Source organism: Oncorhynchus keta, chromosome 28, assembly GCF_023373465.1.
Source record: "Oncorhynchus keta strain PuntledgeMale-10-30-2019 chromosome 28, Oket_V2, whole genome shotgun sequence".
Lineage (NCBI taxonomy): Eukaryota > Metazoa > Chordata > Actinopteri > Salmoniformes > Salmonidae > Oncorhynchus > Oncorhynchus keta.
The window spans coordinates 9,326,127-9,346,754 of NC_068448.1; the positions used below are offsets into that span (position 1 = coordinate 9,326,127).

The 20,628-nt window shown below is 42.8% G+C and overlaps 1 protein-coding gene across 5 annotated transcripts in view; it reads left to right on the top strand.

Annotated features, from left to right (window-relative positions):
• LOC118374212 (myelin transcription factor 1-like) overlaps positions 1 to 20,628 on the top strand; it is a 53,013-nt gene that overhangs the window by 28,019 nt on the left and 4,366 nt on the right. For 2 of the 5 annotated variants that reach the window (XM_052484739.1, XM_052484738.1), the window contains 14 exons: positions 128 to 1,189; positions 3,588 to 3,734; positions 9,329 to 9,419; positions 9,691 to 9,819; positions 13,610 to 13,824; positions 13,943 to 14,145; positions 15,001 to 15,240; positions 15,397 to 15,557; positions 16,085 to 16,147; positions 16,403 to 16,471; positions 16,732 to 16,794; positions 17,570 to 17,653; positions 18,295 to 18,516; positions 19,193 to 19,284. In XM_052484739.1, coding sequence (XP_052340699.1) covers positions 128 to 1,189; positions 3,588 to 3,734; positions 9,329 to 9,419; positions 9,691 to 9,819; positions 13,610 to 13,824; positions 13,943 to 14,145; positions 15,001 to 15,240; positions 15,397 to 15,557; positions 16,085 to 16,147; positions 16,403 to 16,471; positions 16,732 to 16,794; positions 17,570 to 17,653; positions 18,295 to 18,516; positions 19,193 to 19,284 — 2,841 coding nt within the window. The remainder of the gene's footprint in view (positions 1 to 127; positions 1,190 to 3,587; positions 3,735 to 9,328; positions 9,420 to 9,690; positions 9,820 to 13,609; positions 13,825 to 13,942; positions 14,146 to 15,000; positions 15,241 to 15,396; positions 15,558 to 16,084; positions 16,148 to 16,402; positions 16,472 to 16,731; positions 16,795 to 17,569; positions 17,654 to 18,294; positions 18,517 to 19,192; positions 19,285 to 20,628) is intronic. The other 3 variants (XM_052484741.1, XM_052484740.1, XM_052484742.1) reach the window with 3 other exon arrangements.

The following is a 20,628-nucleotide window of genomic DNA, read 5'->3' on the forward strand; positions in this document are numbered from 1 at the left end:
ATTAATGATGATATCATTCGAATCATGACAAGGAGGGAGTGGATGACAGAGAGGATGATGGTAACTAAAACCCTCTCCTGTCCATTGGTGTTTCTAACTCACCGACGTGTCCTTGACTCTCCCACAGAAGAATGCATGATCATTGAGCCAGGATCCAGTAAAACAACATGTAAAGCTGAGGAGGGGGAATGGCCTGAGAGAGCGGAATACTCCAGCTACCATCAGATCCTAGCCAACTCTCTACTGTACCTGGGCAGGGTCCCCGACACCGCAGAGACCACCTCACAGGCGCACGTTACCATGGAGACAGAGAAGGATATCACAGCTGTGGAGCACGCCACTGTGGCAGTGGAACACCTAGTAGAGGAGGAGGAGGAGGAAGAGGAGGAAGAGGAGGAGGAGGAAGATGAGATTGAGGAGACTAGGGAGGCTGTGACACAGAGAACCTTTGAGCACCCGTATTTCACTGGAGACATTCACCAGCAGCAGGACAAGGCTGAGGAAGACGAGGAGGAGGAAGAGTATGAAGAGGAGAGGAGAGAAGCAGAGCACCAGCCACAGGAGATCCTGGATGAAGAGGAGGAGGAAGATGACATTGAGGAGGTGGATGAGAGAGTGCACCATGTCGTCCTGCCCACCTCTAACTCCATTAGCAGCAATGCAGCAGCTCAGGGACCAGCCACACAGGGGGACAGGACTACAGAGCACTACATGCCCAAAAGGACCAGCCTCCTCGAAAACTACAACACCCACAGGACCAGCCTCCTGGAGAACTACAACCCCCACAGGACCATTCCACTGGAGAACTACAATCCCCACAGAGTCAGCCCCTTACAGCACTACATCTCCCATAAGGCCTCAGCAGCCTCTGACATAATCGAGGTGCGCTCAGAGGATTCGGGAAAGGACTATGAAGATGAAGATGGTGATGAGGAGGAGGAGGAGGAGGAAGATGATAGTTTGTCTCAGAGGTGGACGGATGAGTCAGAAACGTATGATATGACCCGGGGAAATCTGGGGCTCCTGGAGCAAGCCATCGCCCTGAAGGCAGAACAGGTGAAAGGGCCTCACGACCTCCTCCTCCTCCGTCACCCCGCTGTCACCCCGGAGCTCCACCACCGCTATTTCAGCATGGACGACCGGCCCAAACACCTGAACGCCATGCGCAACAGCTGCTTCAGCAGCAAAGGTATGGATGCCGTTCCAATCAATCAATAAAATGCATTTTATAAAGCCATTTTTACACCAGCAGTTGTCACAAAGTGTTTTACAGATACCCAGCCTAAAACCCCAGAGAGCTTTACAGACACCCAGCCTAAAACCCCAGAGAGCTTTACAGATACCCAGCCTAAAACCCCAGAGAGCTTTACAGATACCCAGCCTAAAACCCCAGAGAGCTTTACAGACACCCAGCCTAAAACCCCAGATAGCTTTACAGATACCCAGCCTAAAACCCCAGAGAGCTTTACAGATACCCAGCCTAAAACCCCAGAGAGCTTTACAGATACCCAGCCTAAAACCCCAGAGAGCTTTACAGATACCCAGCCTAAAACCCCAAAGAGCTTTACGGATACCCAGCCTAAAACCCCAAAGAGCTTTACGGATACCCAGCCTAAAACCCCAGAGAGCTTTACAGACACCCAGCCTAAAACCCCAGAGAGCTTCACAGACACCCAGCCTAAAACCCCAGAGAGCTTTACAGATACCCAGCCTAAAACCCCAGAGAGCTTTACAGACACCCAGCCTAAAACCCCAGATAGCTTTACAGATACCCAGCCTAAAACCCCAGAGAGCTTTGCAGATACCCAGCCTAAAACCCCAGAGAGCTTTACAGATACCCAGCCTAAAACCCCAGAGAGCTTTACAGATACCCAGCCTAAAACCCCAGAGAGCTTTGCAGATACCCAGCCTAAAACCCCAGAGAGCTTTACAGATACCCAGCCTAAAACCCCAGAGAGCTTTACAGATACCCAGCCTAAAACCCCAGAGAGCTTTGCAGATACCCAGCCTAAAACCCCAGAGAGCTTTACAGATACCCAGCCTAAAACCCCAGAGAGCTTTACAGATACCCAGCCTAAAACCCCAGAGAGCTTTACAGATACCCAGCCTAAAACCCCAGAGAGCTTTACAGACACCCAGCCTAAAACCCCAGAGAGCTTTACAGATACCCAGCCTAAAACCCCAGAGAGCTTTACAGATACCCAGCCTAAAACCCTAGAGAGCTTTACAGATACCCAGCCTAAAACCCCAGAGAGCTTTACAGACACCCAGCCTAAAACCCCAGAGAGCTTTACAGATACCCAGCCTAAAACCCCAAAGAGCTTTACGGATACCCAGCCTAAAACCCCAAAGAGCTTTACGGATACCCAGCCTAAAACCCCAAAGAGCTTTACGGATACCCAGCCTAAAACCCCAAAGAGCTTTACAGATACCCAGCCTAAAACCCCAAAGAGCTTTACGGATACCCAGCCTAAAACCCCAAAGAGCTTTACGGATACCCAGCCTAAAACCCCAGAGAGCTTTACGGATACCCAGCCTAAAACCCCAAAGAGCTTTACAGATACCCAGCCTAAAACCCCAAAGAGCTTTACGGATACCCAGCCTAAAACCCCAGAGAGCTTTCAAATAGAAACCCATTGGACCAGTCTCCCATATTACAATACATTATCAAATAGAAACAGACCACAGATACTCATCAGTGAGTTTAGAGAGAGAGAAAGAGAGAGAGAGAGAGAGAGAGAGAGAGAGAGAGAGAGAGAGAGAGAGAGAGAGAGAGAGAGAGAGAGAGACAGATACTCATCAGTGAGTTTAGAGAGAGAGAGAGATACCACAGATACTCATCAGTGAGTTGAGAGAGAGAGAGAGAGAGAGAGAGAGAGAGAGAGAGAGAGAGAGAGAGAGAGAGAGAGAGACCACAGATACGCATCAGTGAGTTTAGAGAGAGAGAGAAAGAGAGAGAGAGAGAGAGAGAGAGAGAGAGAGAGAGAGAGAGAGAGAGAGAGAGAGAGAGACTGATTAAACACAAACATTACATATGCACATATGAGTGTGTAACACTGTTGGCTCTAGTAGTTCCTCCTCCATATTGAAATTGGTGCAGTGTTTATTAACGTGTTATTGTTTGGGCCTAGTTGTGTCCTGGCACTGTTCCCATTTGTCATGCCTCTGACACTAACAGGCCGTGCCTAGTGGGGCAGCCTGTCCCAGTTCTACCCTCCTGTGGCGATGCTCGTGTTCTGCCCAGCACTAATTAGAAGGCGCATGTCTCGTTAACATTCAATTTGGAGGCCAATAGAGCATCGCTTTCCCACCTCTTCCCTCTTTCTCCCTCCAGCATAGTAATAGTGAACAGGGCTCCTCAGTTCTCTACTGTATACATTAATACTACCACTTATACAGTGTCCTTTTCACTCTTCAGTTTGACCTAATGAGTTCCCTGCTCCACACATACAAATCATCCACAAGACTATATACAATGAATTGTCTAATGTGTGCATTTTTTTGTTTGATTCAATGTGTATTTCTTGTAGTGTGTTTGACAGCTTTCAGGCAGATGGTTAAGCAGCGGTATGTTGTGTATCTTCTAGCTGTCTCTGTAGAGGGCAGCAGGCCAGAGAAGAGGGAGATCAAATGCCCCACCCCTGGCTGTGACGGGACTGGTCATGTTACTGGACTCTACCCCCACCACCGCAGCCTGTCTGGTTGTCCACACAAGGACAGGATCCCTCCTGAGAGTCAGTACCTATACCCAATACCTAGTAACCTATACCAATAACCTATATCCTATACCCAATACCTAGTAACCTATACCAATGACCTATACCCAATACCAAATACTCTATACCAATAACCTATACCCATTTCCCAATAGCCTATACTCTGTATCCAGTACTCTATACCCAATACTCTATACCCAATACCCTATACCCAATACTCTATACCCAATACCCTATACCCAATACCCAGTACTCTATACTCTATACCCAGTACTCTATACCCAATACTCTATACCCAATACTCTATACCCAATACCCTATAACCAATACTCTATACCCAATACCCTATACCCAATACTCTATACCCAATACTCTATACCCAATACCCTATACCCAATACTCTATACCCAATACCCTATACCCTATACCCAGTACTCTATACTCTATACCCAATACTCTATACCCAATACTCTATACCCAATACTCTATACCCAATACTCTATACCCAGTACTCTATACCCAATACTCTATACCCAGTACTCTATACTCAATACTCTATACCCAATACTCTATACCCAATACCCTATACCCAATACTCTATACCCAATACCCTATACCCTATACCCAGTACTCTATACTCTATACCCAGTACTCTATACCCAATACTCTATACCCAATACCCTATACCCAATACTCTATACCCAATACCCTATACCCTATACCCAGTACTCTATACTCTATACCCAGTACTCTATACCCAATACTCTATACCCAATACTCTATACCCAATACCCTATACCCAATACTCTATACCCAATACCCTATACCCTATACCCAGTACTCTATACTCTATACCCAATACTCTATACCCAATACTCTATACCCAATACCCTATACCCAATACTCTATACCCAATACCCTATACCCTATACCCAGTACTCTATACTCTATACCCAGTACTCTATACTCTATCCTCTATACCCAGTACTCTATACTCTATACCCAGTACTCTATACTCTATACCCAGTACTCTATACTCTATACCCAATACTCTATACCCAGTACTCTATACTCTATCCTCTATACCCAATACTCTATACCCAGTACTCTATACTCTATCCTCTATACCCAATATTCTATACCCAGTACTCTATACTCTATACCCAGTACTCTATACTCTATCCTCTATACCCAATACTCTATACTCTATACTCTATACCCAGTACTCTATACTCTATACCCAATACTCTATACCCAGTACTCTATACTCTATCCTCTATACCCAATATTCTATACCCAGTACTCTATACTCTATACCCAGTACTCTATACTCTATCCTCTATACCCAATACTCTATACTCTATACCCAATACTCTATACTCTATCCTCTATACCCAATACTCTATACTCTATCCTCTATACCCAGTACTCTATACCCAGTACTCTATACTCTATACCCAGTACTCTATACTCTATACCCAGTACTCTATACCCAATACCCTATACCCAATACTATATACCCAATACTCTATACCCAATACTATATACCCAATACTCTATACCCAATACCCTATACCCAATACTCTATACCCAATACTCTATACCCAATACTCTATACTCAATACCCCATACCCAATACTCTATACCCAATACTCTATACCCAATACTCTATACCCAATACTCTATACCCAATACTCTATACCCAATACTCTATACCCAATACTCTATACCCAATAGCCTATACCCAATACCCTATACCCAATACTCTATACCCAATACTCTATACCCAATACTCTATACCCAATACTCTATACCCAATACTCTATACCCAATACCCTATACCCAATAGCCTATACCCAATACTCTATACCCAATACCCTATACCCAATACTCTATACACAATACTCTATACCCAATACCCTATACCCAATAGCCTATACCCAATAGCCTATACTCTATACCCAATACTCTATACCCAATACTCTATACCCAATACCCTATACCCAATAGCCTATACCCAATACTCTATACCCAATACCCTATACCCAATACTCTATACCCAATACTCTATACCCAATACTCTATACCCAATACTCTATACCCAATACCCTATACCCAATACTCTATACCCAATACCCTATACCCAATACCCTATACCCAATACTCTATACCCAATACTCTATACCCAATACTCTATACCCAATACCCTATACCCAATAGCCTATACCCAATACTCTATACCCAATACTCTATACCCAATACTCTATACCCAGTACTCTATACTCTATACTCTATCCTCTATACCCAATACTCTATACTCTATACTCTATACCCAGTACTCTATACTCTATACCCTATACTCTATACCCAGTACTCTATACTCTATACTCTATCCTCTATACCCAATATTCTATACCCAGTACTCTATACTCTATACCCAGTACTCTATACTCTATCCTCTATACCCAATACTCTATACTCTATACCCAATACTCTATACTCTATCCTCTATACCCAATACTCTATACTCTATCCTCTATACCCAGTACTCTATACCCAGTACTCTATACTCTATACTCTATACCCAATATTCTATACCCAGTACTCTATACTCTATACTCTATCCTCTATACCCAATACTCTATACTATACCCAATACTCTATACTCTATCCTCTATACCCAATACTCTATACTATCCTCTATACCCAATACTCTATACCCAATACTCTATATCCTCTATACCCAATATTCTATACCCAATACTCTATACCTATACTCTATCCTCTATACCCAATACTCTATACTCTATACTCTATACCCAGTACTCTATACTCTATACCCAGTGCTCTATACCTATACTCTATACCCAATACTCTATACTCTATACTACTCTATACCCAATACTCTATACCCAGTACTCTATACTCTATACCCAATACTCTATACCCAATCCTCTATACCCAATACCTATACTCTATACCCAATACTCTATACCAATACTCTATACCCAATACTCTATACCCAATACCTCTATACCCAATACTCTATACCCTATACCCAATACTCTAGTACTCTATACCCAACTCTATACCCTATATACCCAATACTATATACCCAATACTCTATACCCAATACTATATACCCAATACTCTATACCCAATACCCTATACCCAATACTCTATACCCAATACTCTATACCCAATACTCCTATACTCCCAATACTCTATACCCAATACTCTATACCCAATACCCTATACCCAATACTCTATACCCAATACTCTATACCCAATACCTATACCCAATACTCTATACCCAATACCCTATACCCATACCCAATACCCTATACCCAATACCTATACCCAATACTCTATACCCAATACTCTATACCCAATACCTATACCCAATACTCTATACCCAATACCCAATCTATACCCAATACTCTATAATACCTATACCCAATAGCCTATACCCAATATACCCAATACCCTATACCCAATACTCTATACCCAATATATACCCAATACTCTATACCCAATACTCTATACCCAATACCTATACCCAATACCTATACCCAATACCCTATACCCAATACTCTATACCCAATACTTCTATACCCAATACCCCCAATACTCTACCCAATACCTATACTATACCCAATACTCTATACCCAATACCCTATACCCAATACTCTACTATACCCAATACCCTATACCCAATATACCCAATACTCTATACCCAATACTCTATACCCAATACCCTATACCCAATACTCTATACCCAATACTCTATACCCAATACCCCAATACCCTATACCCAATACCCTATACCCAATACCTATACCCAATACTCTATACCCAATACTCTATACCCAATACTCTATACCCAATACTCCCAATACCCTACCCAATACCCTATACCCAATACTCTATACCCAATACTCTATACCCTATACCCTATACCCACCCTATACCCAATACCCTATACCCAATACTCCTATACCCAATACTCTATACCCTATACCCAATACTCTATACCCAATACTCTATACCCAATACTCTATACCCAATACCCTATACCCAATACCCTATACCCAATACCCTATACCCAATACTCTATACCCAATACCCTATACCCAATAGCCTATACCCAATAGCCTATACTCTATACTCTATACCCAATACCCTATACCCAATAGCCTATACTCTATACCCTATACTCTATACTCTATATCCAGTACTCTATACCCAATACTCTATACCCAATACTCTATACCCAATACTCTATACCCAATACCCTATACCCAATACTCTATACCCAATACTCTATACCCAATACCCTATACCCAATACTCTATACCCAATCCTCTATACCCTATACGATATACCCAATACCCTATACTCTATCCTCTATACCCAATACCCTATACTCTATACCCAATACTCTATGCTCTATACTATATACCCTATACCAAATACTCTATGATCTATACTCTATGTTCTATACTCTATACCAAATACCCAATACCCTATACTCTATAAGCTATACCCTACACCCAATACTCTATATCCAATACTCTATACTCTATATTCTATACTCTATACCCAATACCCAATACCCAATACTCTATACCCAATACTCTATACCCAATATCCCTTAACCCAATACCCTATACCCTATACACCAGACCATATACCCAATACCCTCTCCAAGTCACACAGGAAAAAACACATTATTGTATGTGACAGAGTAGAGAACGTGTTAATAATAATCTTAATAGTATTAATAGTATTAATAATAGTAATAATAGTAATAATAATACTGGTATAATAATAATATAATAATATAATAATAATAATAATACTAGTAATAATAATAATATAATAATATAATAATACTAGTAATAATAATAATATAATAATAATATAATAATACTAGTAATAATAATAATATAATAATAATATAATAATATAATATAATAATACTAGTAATAATAATAATATAATCATAATATAATAATACTAGTAATAATAATAATATAATAATAATATAATAATACTAGTAATAATAATAATATAATAATAATATAATAATAATATAATATAATAATAATAATAATATATGCCATTTAGCAGACGCTTTTATCCAAAGCGACTTACAATCATGTGTGCATACATTCTACGTATGGGTGGTCCCGGGAATCGAACCCACTACCCTGGCGTTACAAGCGCCATGCTCTACCAACTGAGCTACAGAAGGACCACCAATATAATAATACGAGTAATAATAATAATATAATAATATAATAATAATAATACTAGTAATAATAATAATATAATAATATAATAATACTAGCAATAATAATAATATAATCATAATATAATAGTAATAGTAATAATAATAATATAATAATAATACTAGTAATAATAATAATATAATAATAATATAATACTAATACTAGTAATAATAATAATATAATCATAATATAATAATAATAGTAATAATAATAATATAATAATAATAAAATAATAATAATATTATAATAAAGGTTATAATATAATAATATAGTAATACTAATAATCATAATATTCTCCTGTGTCTATGTCCTCTCCAGTCCTGGCCATGCATGAGAATGTGCTGAAGTGTCCTACTCCAGGCTGCACTGGACAGGGTCATGTTAACAGCAACCGTAATACCCACCGCAGGTACTCTACAATGTGTGTGTGTGTGTGTGTGTGTGTGTGTGTGTGTGTGTGTGTGTGTGTGTGTGTGTGTGTGTGTGTGTGTGTGTGTGTGTGTGTGTGTGTGTGTGTGTGTGTGTGTGTGTGTGTGTGTGTGTGTGTGTGTCAGTATATGTTAATCTATATGAATGCATGTTCTGTATGTGTCACTCTAAATCAGTTTGATGTAGACATACATTGACAGCAGCCTGACTTCTCCTCAGCATTCACTCTCTCCTCTTATTGGTTATCCCAGTTTGTCAGGATGCCCCATCGCAGCCGCAGAGAAGCTGTCCAAGAGCCTCAACCTTGACAAGCAGCATCTCTCCCAGCCAATCAGAGAGCACCTCAAAGAAAGTCCCAACAACAATGACCGAGTCCTCAGGTAATGATTGGTCACCTCTCTCTCTCTCTCTGTATCTCTCGTTCTCTCTCTCTGTCTCTCTCTTGGTCTGTCTCTCAATCTCTCTGTCTCTCTCTCGGTCTTTCTCTCTCTCTCTCTGTCTCTCTCTTGGTCTGTCTCTCAATCTCTCTGTCTCTCTCTCGGTCTTTCTCTCTCTCTCTCTGTTTCTCTCTCTGTCTGTCTGTCTCTCTCTCTCCATATCCGACCGATTATGATTTTTCAACGCCGATGCCGATAACGATTTATTGGAGGACAAAGAAAGCCGATACCAATTAATCAACCACTTTTTTAAAATGTTTTTGTAATAATGACAATTATAACAATACTGAATGAACACTTATTTTAACTTAATATAATACATCAATAAAATCAATTTAGCCTCAAATAAATAATGAAACGTTCAATTTGGTTTAAATAATGCAAAAACAAAGTGTTGGAGAAGAAAGTAAAAGTGCAATATGTGCCATGTAAGAAAGCTAACGTTTCAGTTCCTTGCTCAGAACATGAGAACATATGAAAGCTGGTGGTTCCTTTTAACATGAGTCTTCAATATTCCCAGGTAAGAAGTTTTAGGTTGTAGTTAGTAAAGGAATTATAGGACTATTTCTCTCTATACCATTTGTATTTCATATACCTTTGACTATTGGTTGTTCTTATAGGCACTTTAGTATTGCCAGTGTAACAGTATAGCTTCCGTACCTCTCCTCGCCCCTCTCTGGGCTCGAACCAGGAACACAACAAAAACAGCCACCCTCGAAGCAGTGTTACCCATGCAGTGCAAGGGGAACAACTACTCCAAGTCTCAGAGCGAGTGACGTTTGAAACGCTATTAGCGTGCATCCCGCTAACGAGCTAGCCATTTCACATCACATCGTTACACCAGCCTAATCTCAGGAGTTGATAGGCTTGAAGTCATAAACAGCAGAGCTGCTGGCAAAACACACAAAAATGCTGCTTGAATTAATGCTTATGAGCCTGCTGGTGCCTACCATCGCTCAGTCAGACTGCTCTATCAAATCATAGACTTAATTATAATATAATAACACACAGAAATACGAGCCTTAGCTCATTAATATGGTCAAATCCGGAAACTATCATCTCGAAAACAAAATGTTTATTCTCTCAGTGAAATACGGAACCGTTCCGTATTATATCTAACAGGTGGCATCCATCAGTCTAAATATTCCTGTTACATTGCACAACCTTCAATGTTATGTCATAATTATGTAAAATTCTGGCAAATTATTTGGCAATGAGCCAGGCTGCCCAAACTGTTGCATATACCCTGACTCTGCGTGCAATGAACGCCAGAGAAGTGACACAATTTCACCTGGTTAATATTGCCTGCTAACCTGGATTTCTTTTAGCTAAATATGCAGGTTTAAAAATATCTACTTCTGTGTATTGATTTTAAGAAAGGCATTGATGTTTATGGTTAGGTACACGTTGGAACAACGATACGCACTGCATCGATTATATGCAACGCAGGACACGCTAGATAAACTAGTAATATCATCAACCATGTGTAGTTATAACTAGTGATTATGATTGATTAAGTTTAATGCTAGCTAGCAACTTACTTTGGCTCCTTACTGCATTCGCGTAACAGGCAGGCTCCTCGTGAGGCAGGTAGTTAGAGCGTTGGACTAGTTAACCGTAAGGTTGCAAGATTGAATCCCTGAGCTGACAAGGTAAAAATCTGTCATTCTGCCCCTGAACAAGGCAGTTAACCCACCGTTCCTAGGCCGTCATTGAAAATAAGAATGTGTTCTTAACTGATTTGCCTAGTTAAATAAAGATTAAATAAAGGTGTAAAAAAATAAAATTAAAAAATTGGCATCCAAAATTACCGATTTCCGATTGTTTTGAAAACTTGAAATAGGCCCTAATTAATCGGCCATTCCGATGAATCGGTCGACTTCTAGTTCACAGAGACTTCATACAGTATCTGCAGTATCCTTGGCTGCTCAACACCACTTGTGTTGTTGTCAATTGCGAAACCCCGTGCGAAGTGTCAATCAGGACACCACAGTCTTAGCACTACTGCAATGATGTGTTTTTGTCATGTCATCCTCTATTCACCCTCATCATGCCAAAATAATTATAATTACTGTTAACGACCAGACAGCGGTATTATGCTAAGTACATGCTCCTTTCTTGGTATTTTCATTAATAATGCCGCCCGATAAGATAATTATGCGAGTTACAGGGCATTGCGAGGATAGGGGGGAAATAATTGCTTTCCTTGAGGAACCTCGTCTGTGGTCCGACAAAACAGACAAGCATTAAAACATAAAACCTTGTTTTCTTTCCCCCCATTGTCATTCAAATGAGCAGGTCTGTTATGTGTGCAGAGAACACACCAGAGATGGCTAAGTATGTCACATGATATCCTTTTAATAATGGAATCCACATTGAATAAAAAGAGAGAGAGGGTATCCCAGTGATCAATGGGCAGAAAGCACACCGCTCAGTTCACCACTGTCTGTCTATGAACACAACAGAAGTCATCTCCTCCCAGCCTGCCTGTGTGTCTGTGAACACAACAGAAGCCATCTCCTCCCAGCCTGCCTGTGTGTCTATGAACACAACAGAAGTCATCTCCTCCCAGCCTGCCTGTGTGTCTGTGAACACAACAGAAGCCATCTCCTCCCAGCCTGCCTGTGTGTCTATGAACACAACAGAAGTCATCTCCTCCCAGCCTGCCTGTGTGTCTATGAACACAACAGAAGCCATCTCCTCCCAGCCTGCCTGTGTGTCTATGAACACAACAGAAGCCATCTCCTCCCAGCCTGCCTGTGTGTCTATGAACACAACAGAAGCCATCTCCTCCCAGCCTGCCTGTGTGTCTATGAACACAACAGAAGCCATCTCCTCCCAGCCTGCCTGTCTGTCTATGAACACAACAGAAGCAATCTCCTCCCAGCCTGCCTGTCTGTCTATGAACACAACAGAAGCCATCTCCTCCCAGCCTGCCTGTGTGTCTGTGAACACAACAGAAGTCATCTCCTCTCAGCCTGCCTGTGTGTCTGTGAACACAACAGAAGTCATCTCCTCTCAGCCTGCCTGTGTGTCTGTGAACACAACAGAAGTCATCTCCTCTCAGCCTGCCTGTGTGTCTGTGAACACAACAGAAGTCATCTCCTCTCAGCCTGCCTGTGTGTCTATGAACACAACAGAAGTCATCTCCTCCCAGCCTGCCTGTGTGTCTATGAACACAACAGAAGTCATCTCCTCTCAGCCTGCCTGTGTGTCTGTGAACACAACAGAAGTCATCTCCTCCCAGCCTGCCTGTGTGTCTGTGAGCCATGAGAGAGAGAGAGAGATAGAGAGAGAGAGAGCTGTTTGAACCGTGATGTCATAGCGAAGGGCAGCTCTGATAGGATGGCTTGTGACTACTGTCTGTGACCAGCGATATGGGGTTGTTTATGGTGATAAGGAGAGGGAAAACAGTGGGCTACACTATCCTCTCCCAGGACCCTCTCGTGTGTCAGTGGAGTTAACCCCAACAGGTCTGACAAAAGCTCTGGCACCCCATGAAAACTACAGGGTTTAAAGCTCATACATTCCATGCTCTACAATATGTAAATGTCCCCTCTGTTGATAAAACAGCTTTTAATCCTGCCCCTCTCTCTCCTGAGATAATGACCTGCCCTGTGATTGGTCTCTCTCTCTCTCTCTCTCTCTCTCTCTCTCTCTCTCTCTCTCTCTCTCTCTCTCTCTCTCTCTCTCTCTCTCTCTCTCTCTCTCTCTCTCTCTCTCTCTCTTCTAGGCCCATGTGTTTTGTGAAGCAACTGGAGGTGCCTCATTATAGGCAGTACAGGCCCAACATGATACCCACCACACCTCGTGCCAGCCTGGCCAAGGAGCTGGAGAAGTACTCCAAGGTCTCCTTTGATTATGCAAGCTTCGACTGTCAGGTGTTTGGAAAGCGTGTGCTTGCATCAAATATACCGACCAGCGAAACCTCACCCAAAGCCTTCAAATGTAAGGAAACGGGATGTTGTACTAACAGCCATATATACATAAATATATACAATACCAGTCAAAAGTTTGGACATACATACAGGACGAGATGATATATCTCTGTTTCTTTTCTCCTCAGCTAAAGTCTCGTCCCCAAAGTCTTCTTCTCCCAGCCTCAGCCTGCATGGAGGTTATGGAAAGACAGCCTCCTCTTCTGCCTATGACTACTCCCATGAAGCCCAGGCAGCCCACATGGCCGCTACAGCCATCCTCAACCTGTCCACGCGCTGCTGGGAGAGGCCTGAGAACCTGAGCACCAAGCACCAGGACCTGGCCAGCAAGGTAGATCCAGCCCCCCTCCACCCCCGAACACATGCAGGGCTAGGTAGGACTACTGTATCTTTACTGTAGCTACACCTCGATCATGTCTGTAATAAGATACACTTTACCGTACCTGGCCAGCTGAATAGGCCTCCTATCACTATAGCAACATCACTTCTATAACAACCTTCACTAGGTCAGCAAAACATTGTACTATAGACCTCCTGTCACTATAGCAACCTCACCTCATGAATAACCTTCACTAGGTCAAGGCACTGTACTTTAGACCTCCTATCACTATAACAACCTCACCTCTATAACAACCTTCACTAGGTCAGCAAAACACTGTATTGTAGACCTCCTATCACTATAGCAACCTCACCTCTATAATAACCTTCACTAGGTCAGCAAAACACTGTATTGTAGACCTCCTATCACTATAGCAACCTCACCTCATTAATAACCTTCACTAGGTCAGCAAAACACTGTACTGTAGACCTCCTATCACTATAGCAACCTCACCTCTATAACAACCTTCACTAGGTCAGCAAAACACTGTACTGTAGACCTCCTATCACTATAGCAACCTCACCTCTATAACAACCTTCACTAGGTCAGCAAAACACTGTACTGTAGACCTCCTATCACTATAGCAACCTCACCTCATTAATAACCTTCACTAGGTCAGCAAAACACTGTACTGTAGACCTCCTATCACTATAGCAACCTCACCTCATTAATAACCTTCACTAACCTTCACTGCCAAGCCAATACATTAATATTACATTAGGTGGCATTAGTTAAAAGCAAGAGGATAATGTTGAGGTGCGGTTGCATCATTGCTCTCTTCTCTTGTTTTATCTTTGCCCTATGCAGGACATCGGGGTGGATGAAAATGGCACTCTGGACCTGAGCATGAAGAAGCCCGTCAAACGAGAGGGTACCAGCCCAGGGTTGTGTTCCCCGGACCCCTCCTCCTCCTCTTCCTCCCTGCACCACGGAGGCAGCAGTGGTATGACCTCGCCCCACACAGGCCACGCCTACAAACAGGAACAGTGGGAGGAGCCTCTGGACTACACGAAACCCAACCGCCAGCGAGAGGAGGATGTAGAGGAGGTCTGTTCTCTACTATCTTCGTCATCCTTCCTTTCCTCTTCTCCTCGTTAAGATCATGGAGGCTTGTTGCCATCTTTACACTCATGCCTAACAATTCAAATGTACTAAAGGATTGGATGTGTTCTCTAATCTTCTTACTTCCGTTTCATTGCACAGCTGGAGCACCACACAGCGCGGTCGTTTGCCTCGTCCGACCCTGAGGACATGGACCTGATGCAGGACTACCCCCAGGAGAGGAAGTACCCTGGAGAGGTCACCACCCCAAACTTCAAGGTCCAGTTCCAACAACCCAAGGACTGCAAGAAAGACCTGCTCCTGTAAGTAAATGATCTACAGTCCTTGAAATGAAGGTGTTACGTAGCATCAGAAAGGGTTCTTCGGCTGTCTCCATAGGGGAACCCTTTGAAGAACCTCTTTTGGTTCCAGGTAGAACCCTTTTGGCATCCATGTAGAACCCTTTCCACAGAGGGTTCTACTTGGAACAAAAAAATGGTTGTCATATGGGGACAGCCGCAGAACCCTTTTGGAACCATGTTTTCTAAGAGTTTGTCAATTCCCCCTGGAGGAGCGGCTGCACAACACGTCCATTTAGTCTTCCACGTCTCCCCCTTTCCCCTGAGATACTGCCATTCACCATTCCTCTCCTCTCTCCTTCCCTCTCCTCTCCTCTCCTCTCCTCTCCTTCTCTCTCCTCTCCTCTCCTCTCCTCTCCCTTCCACTATGTTCCTCTCCTTTCTTTTCCTCCCCTCCCCTCTACTCTCCTCTTCTCTGTTCCTCTCTCTCCTCTCCTCTCTTCTCCTTTCCTCTCCTCCTACCCTCTCCTCCTCTCTATGTCTGTCTCCAGGTGCCCCACTCCTGGCTGTGACGGCAGTGGCCACATCACTGGAAACTATGCATCCCATCGCAGGTAGGGTATGCCCCTCTATATAGCATAGGCCCTGAATGATGTAGTCACACTGTATACAGGAACCACAGTGGCTACCTACTGATTTAGATGAAGATTGCATCCATAATAGAACATTTTCCTTCATGGCTGTTTTCTATTTTCAAAATACTTTTCCAATGACCTTGAATTATATTCTATCTTTGATTTTTCCTCCTTTAACACTTTCTCTTCTCTTTCTCTTCTCCCTCTCTTTCTCTCTCCTCTCTCTCCCTTCAGTCTGTCTGGCTGTCCTCTTGCTGATAAGAGTCTTCGTTCCCTCATGGCGGCCCACTCTGCTGAGCTCAAGTATGTCCATTTCCAACTGGGCTTTCCCCTTTTTCAAGTCATTGGCTCAATGCTAAATTCGATTTCCTTCTATTTCTGCTGTTTTTACTGGGACTGCTAACGCTACTCTTGCTGCATCTGTCCTTGTAATTCTCCTGCCCCCGTCTCCACATAAAAAAACACTACTCCTACACCCTCACACACATCGGTTGCTATGGTGCAAATGTAACGCTTGTATTTGTCGGTGCGCTGACATTTAACCTGTTCCCTTGATTTCCCAGGTGCCCCACTCCAGGATGTGATGGTTCAGGACATAACACTGGAAACTACGCCTCCCACAGAAGGTACAGAGCTCATCAGTGGACTACCAACCTACGTCCACCATCCCTACCTTCCTTCCATCTCATATGAGAAACAGTCGCAAAACGACCTTCTCTCTCCCTCTCCCTCCCTCTCTCCCCCTCTCCCTCTCCCTCCCTCTCTCTCAACCTACCTCCCTCCCTCTCCCTCTCCCTCTCCCTCTCCCTCTGTCCCCCTCTCTCTCTCTCTCTCTCTCTCTCTCTCTCTCTCTCTGTCTCTCTCCCTCTCTCTGTCTCTGTCTCTCTATCTCTCTCTGTCTCTCTCCCCTCTCTCTCTCTCTCTCTCTCTCTCTCTCTCTCTCTCTCTCTCTCTCTCTCTCTCTCTCTCTCTCTCTCTCTCTCTCTCTCTCTCTCTCTCTCTGTCTCTGTCTCTCTATCTCTCTCTGTCTCTCTCTCCCTCTCTCTCTCTCACACACAGACACACAAGGCCAGAGAAGCTTAGAAAGAGATCATGGTAGTTTCAGGCAGGACTCATACACCCAAACACAATTGTGAAAATTATTATTCTTAATTTTTATTTTTTTTATGTATATGCTTAAGTTTAAAAATATTTTTTTTTACTACTTTGTTGGATTTCAAATAGCTGTTTGGTTTCTTTTTTTTTCTTCTTTTTTTTAAACATTGCACTTTCTTTCGGCATTCGAATCAAAACATTAAGATGCTTCCCATATAATGTTCCATCCCTTTTTGTCAAACAGTAACGTCTCTTCAAGGTGTTTTTCCACCCTTTTTTCATCGGCTTCATACTTTGTGTTTTCAGTTTGTCTGGGTGCCCCCGTGCCAAGAAAGGTGGATTAAAAACATCTCCCACCAAGGACGACAAGGAGGACTCCGAGCTCTTAAAGTTCGTACCACTAAAGAAAGCCACGGCCCTTTTTTCTTCCAATTAAGATATACGGTAAAAGTCACTATCAAAAATTTAAGGCAGTCACCCTGACCTTCGTGCAGAGGCAGGATGACCTGTCCCCAGTTTGTCTCCTAGAGATGACATCACACCTGGCTGAGACGCACTGCGCTGCCTGTGCTAACTCATAGTACTGTAGTTCATTGTAGTGTATTGCAGTGTAGATCAAAAAATGACATCTCGCATTTCTCTGAAATTGTCGTCAACTCTAAATGTTTGTTGACGACAGCCAATAAAAGACGTTGGCGTCTGTGTTTGTTGAATGTGCTTGGTTATGAAACCACAACATGATGCCATGCAACAGGTAGAGGTACCTATAGTGGAGTACCTATAATGTCAAACCTACGGCGAAGAAGTAACACTTTGTTTTTTAATCGGCCATGTTTTTGGACCCATAGTGAAATAGTACTAGCTACTGTAATGGCAGTCTTACACATATGTACTAAATATATGACATTATGTTATAACTATATGTACCGTTCACCTTGTGCTTTCCATCCTATCTCTCTCTATGAGTCTTATATCTATAGATATACTAACGTTTACACCTCTCTCTCTTCCCCTCCCTCTCTCCCCTACAGATGCCCCGTGCCAGGCTGTGACAGCCTGGGTCACATCAGTGGGAAGTACGCCACTCATCGCAGTGCCTATGGGTGCCCGCTAGCTGCCCGCAGGCAGAAGGAGGGGATGCTCAACGGTAACCCATTCTCCTGGAAGGCCTTCAAGACGGAGGCCCCCAACTGCCCCACCCCCGGCTGTGATGGATCAGGACACGCCAACGGCAGCTTCCTCACACACCGCAGGTACGGACCAATCACAACACAGAACACAGGGCAGCTTTCTCACACACCGCAAGTACGGACCAATCACAACACAGAACATAGGGCAGCTTCCTCACACACCGCAGGTACGGACCAATCACAACACAGAACATAGGGCAGCTTCCTCACACACCGCAGGTACGGACCAATCACAACACAGAACACAGGGCAGCTTCCTCACACACCGCAAGTACGGACCAATCACAACACAGAACACAGGGCAGCTTCCTCACACACCGCAGGTACGGACCAATCACAACACAGAACACAGGGCAGCTTCCTCACACACCGCAGGTACGGACCAATCACAACACAGAACACAGGCCAACTTCCTCACACACCGCAGGTACGGACCAATCACAACACAGAACACAGGGCAGCTTCCTCACACACCGCAGGTACGGACCAATCACAACACAGAACACAGGCCAACATCCTCACACACCACAGGTATGGACAAATCACAACACAGAACACAGGCCAGCTTCCTCACACACTGCAGGTATGGACCAATCACAACACAGAACACAGGGCAGCTGACAGACAAATGATTACCACTGATTGCGTTACAATTCTAAATGTATCATTTTGTGGTTCATTCATGGTTTTAAATACTCAACTTGATGAAGTTGACCATCTTTATTCTTCCTGTTTGTAGTCTCTCTGGCTGTCCCAGAGCCTCCTTTGCCAGAAAGAAAGCCAAGATCCCTGGAGATGAATACCTGAGCACCAAGTTCAGGGCCAGCGACGGTAAGAGAACAACGGAATAGGGAATACCTTTATGTGACAGTCAATGTCTAGTCAATACCCAGCTAGCACATTTGGTTCCTTGGAAGTTGTGGGAACGTATGCTTTTGGTTTCACATTGGTTGTGGGAACGAAGTCATACATTAATCTGAACGTTTTATCGTTCTGAGAAAAGAAGTGAACATTTCCTATGTTCTGAGAATGTTTATCTTTGGTAGCAGAGAGGTTCTGAGAATGTTTTACTCTGGTTCCTTAAAAAAAAATCTGGGAGGTTTTTATCAAATATAGGTCATTTAGAGGTTTTTGAATAGCTTCCTTAATAAAACGTTCACTGAATGTTTTATTAAGACTTTTAATAACACTGATAACTTATTTTGGGGTTCACTTTTTTTTTTTTACTCCAGGCACAGATAGGACCAATGATGTATATAAACTCTGGATTGCTGATGCTACTGTAGCTATTGGCCATTGACAGGCTTTGAAACCACTGGTCGGCCATATTGGTACTCCCCAGTAGGAGCAGTCCATCAGAGGAATGAATGGAATTCTACATTATTTCAATTAAATGTAAAAAATTACATGTATTTAAGTATTTTTGTTGTTGTAGTGGGACATTTCCTGGGAAATGTTCTTGTTGCTTACAACCTCATGCTAATCGCATTAGCCTACGTTAGCTCAACCGTTCTGTTTTACAACGGTGGAGGAGTTCCAAGATGGAGATGCAGTGGCTTCAACACAGCACCCCCTATTAGTCATCTAGAGTATATATATATAAATATAAATCATTGGATAGGACACATGGAAATGATTTTAATTTGGCATTAATCATGCAAACATATATTTTGTTATTGTGGCATGGCATCAGTGAGATTCAGACCTGTAATCTTCTGTTCTCTGTCCATGGAATTAGTCCACTGCGACACCAGGATGGAGACGGCATGCCATGTTGTTTTATGTATACAAAGCTGTTCATTGTAGTCTATTCAAACAGACCCCGTTTTAAAGGAAACAAGCACTCATTAAGATCAGGTGTGATCAATTAGTGGGCGCGGCCAGGATAGAGAGTTTTGTTGATTCTGCGACAGGAATGTTTTTAAATAACATTCTTAGAACATTCTATGAACGTTACTAAAGTTTTCTTGTGGTTTTTATGGAAAGCTTTCTTATAGTTCTCGGAACAATTTGAGAACAGTACTTTAAACAGAACCGTGAGGGAACCTGTAGGAAACGATACACTGAAGTACTCAAATTCTCAAAGGAGAATGTTGTTTTCTTAATGTTCTCTGAACTATTTGAGAACATTCCCAATGTCAAACAAGTTGGAGAACGTTCCTAAAACATTACCGA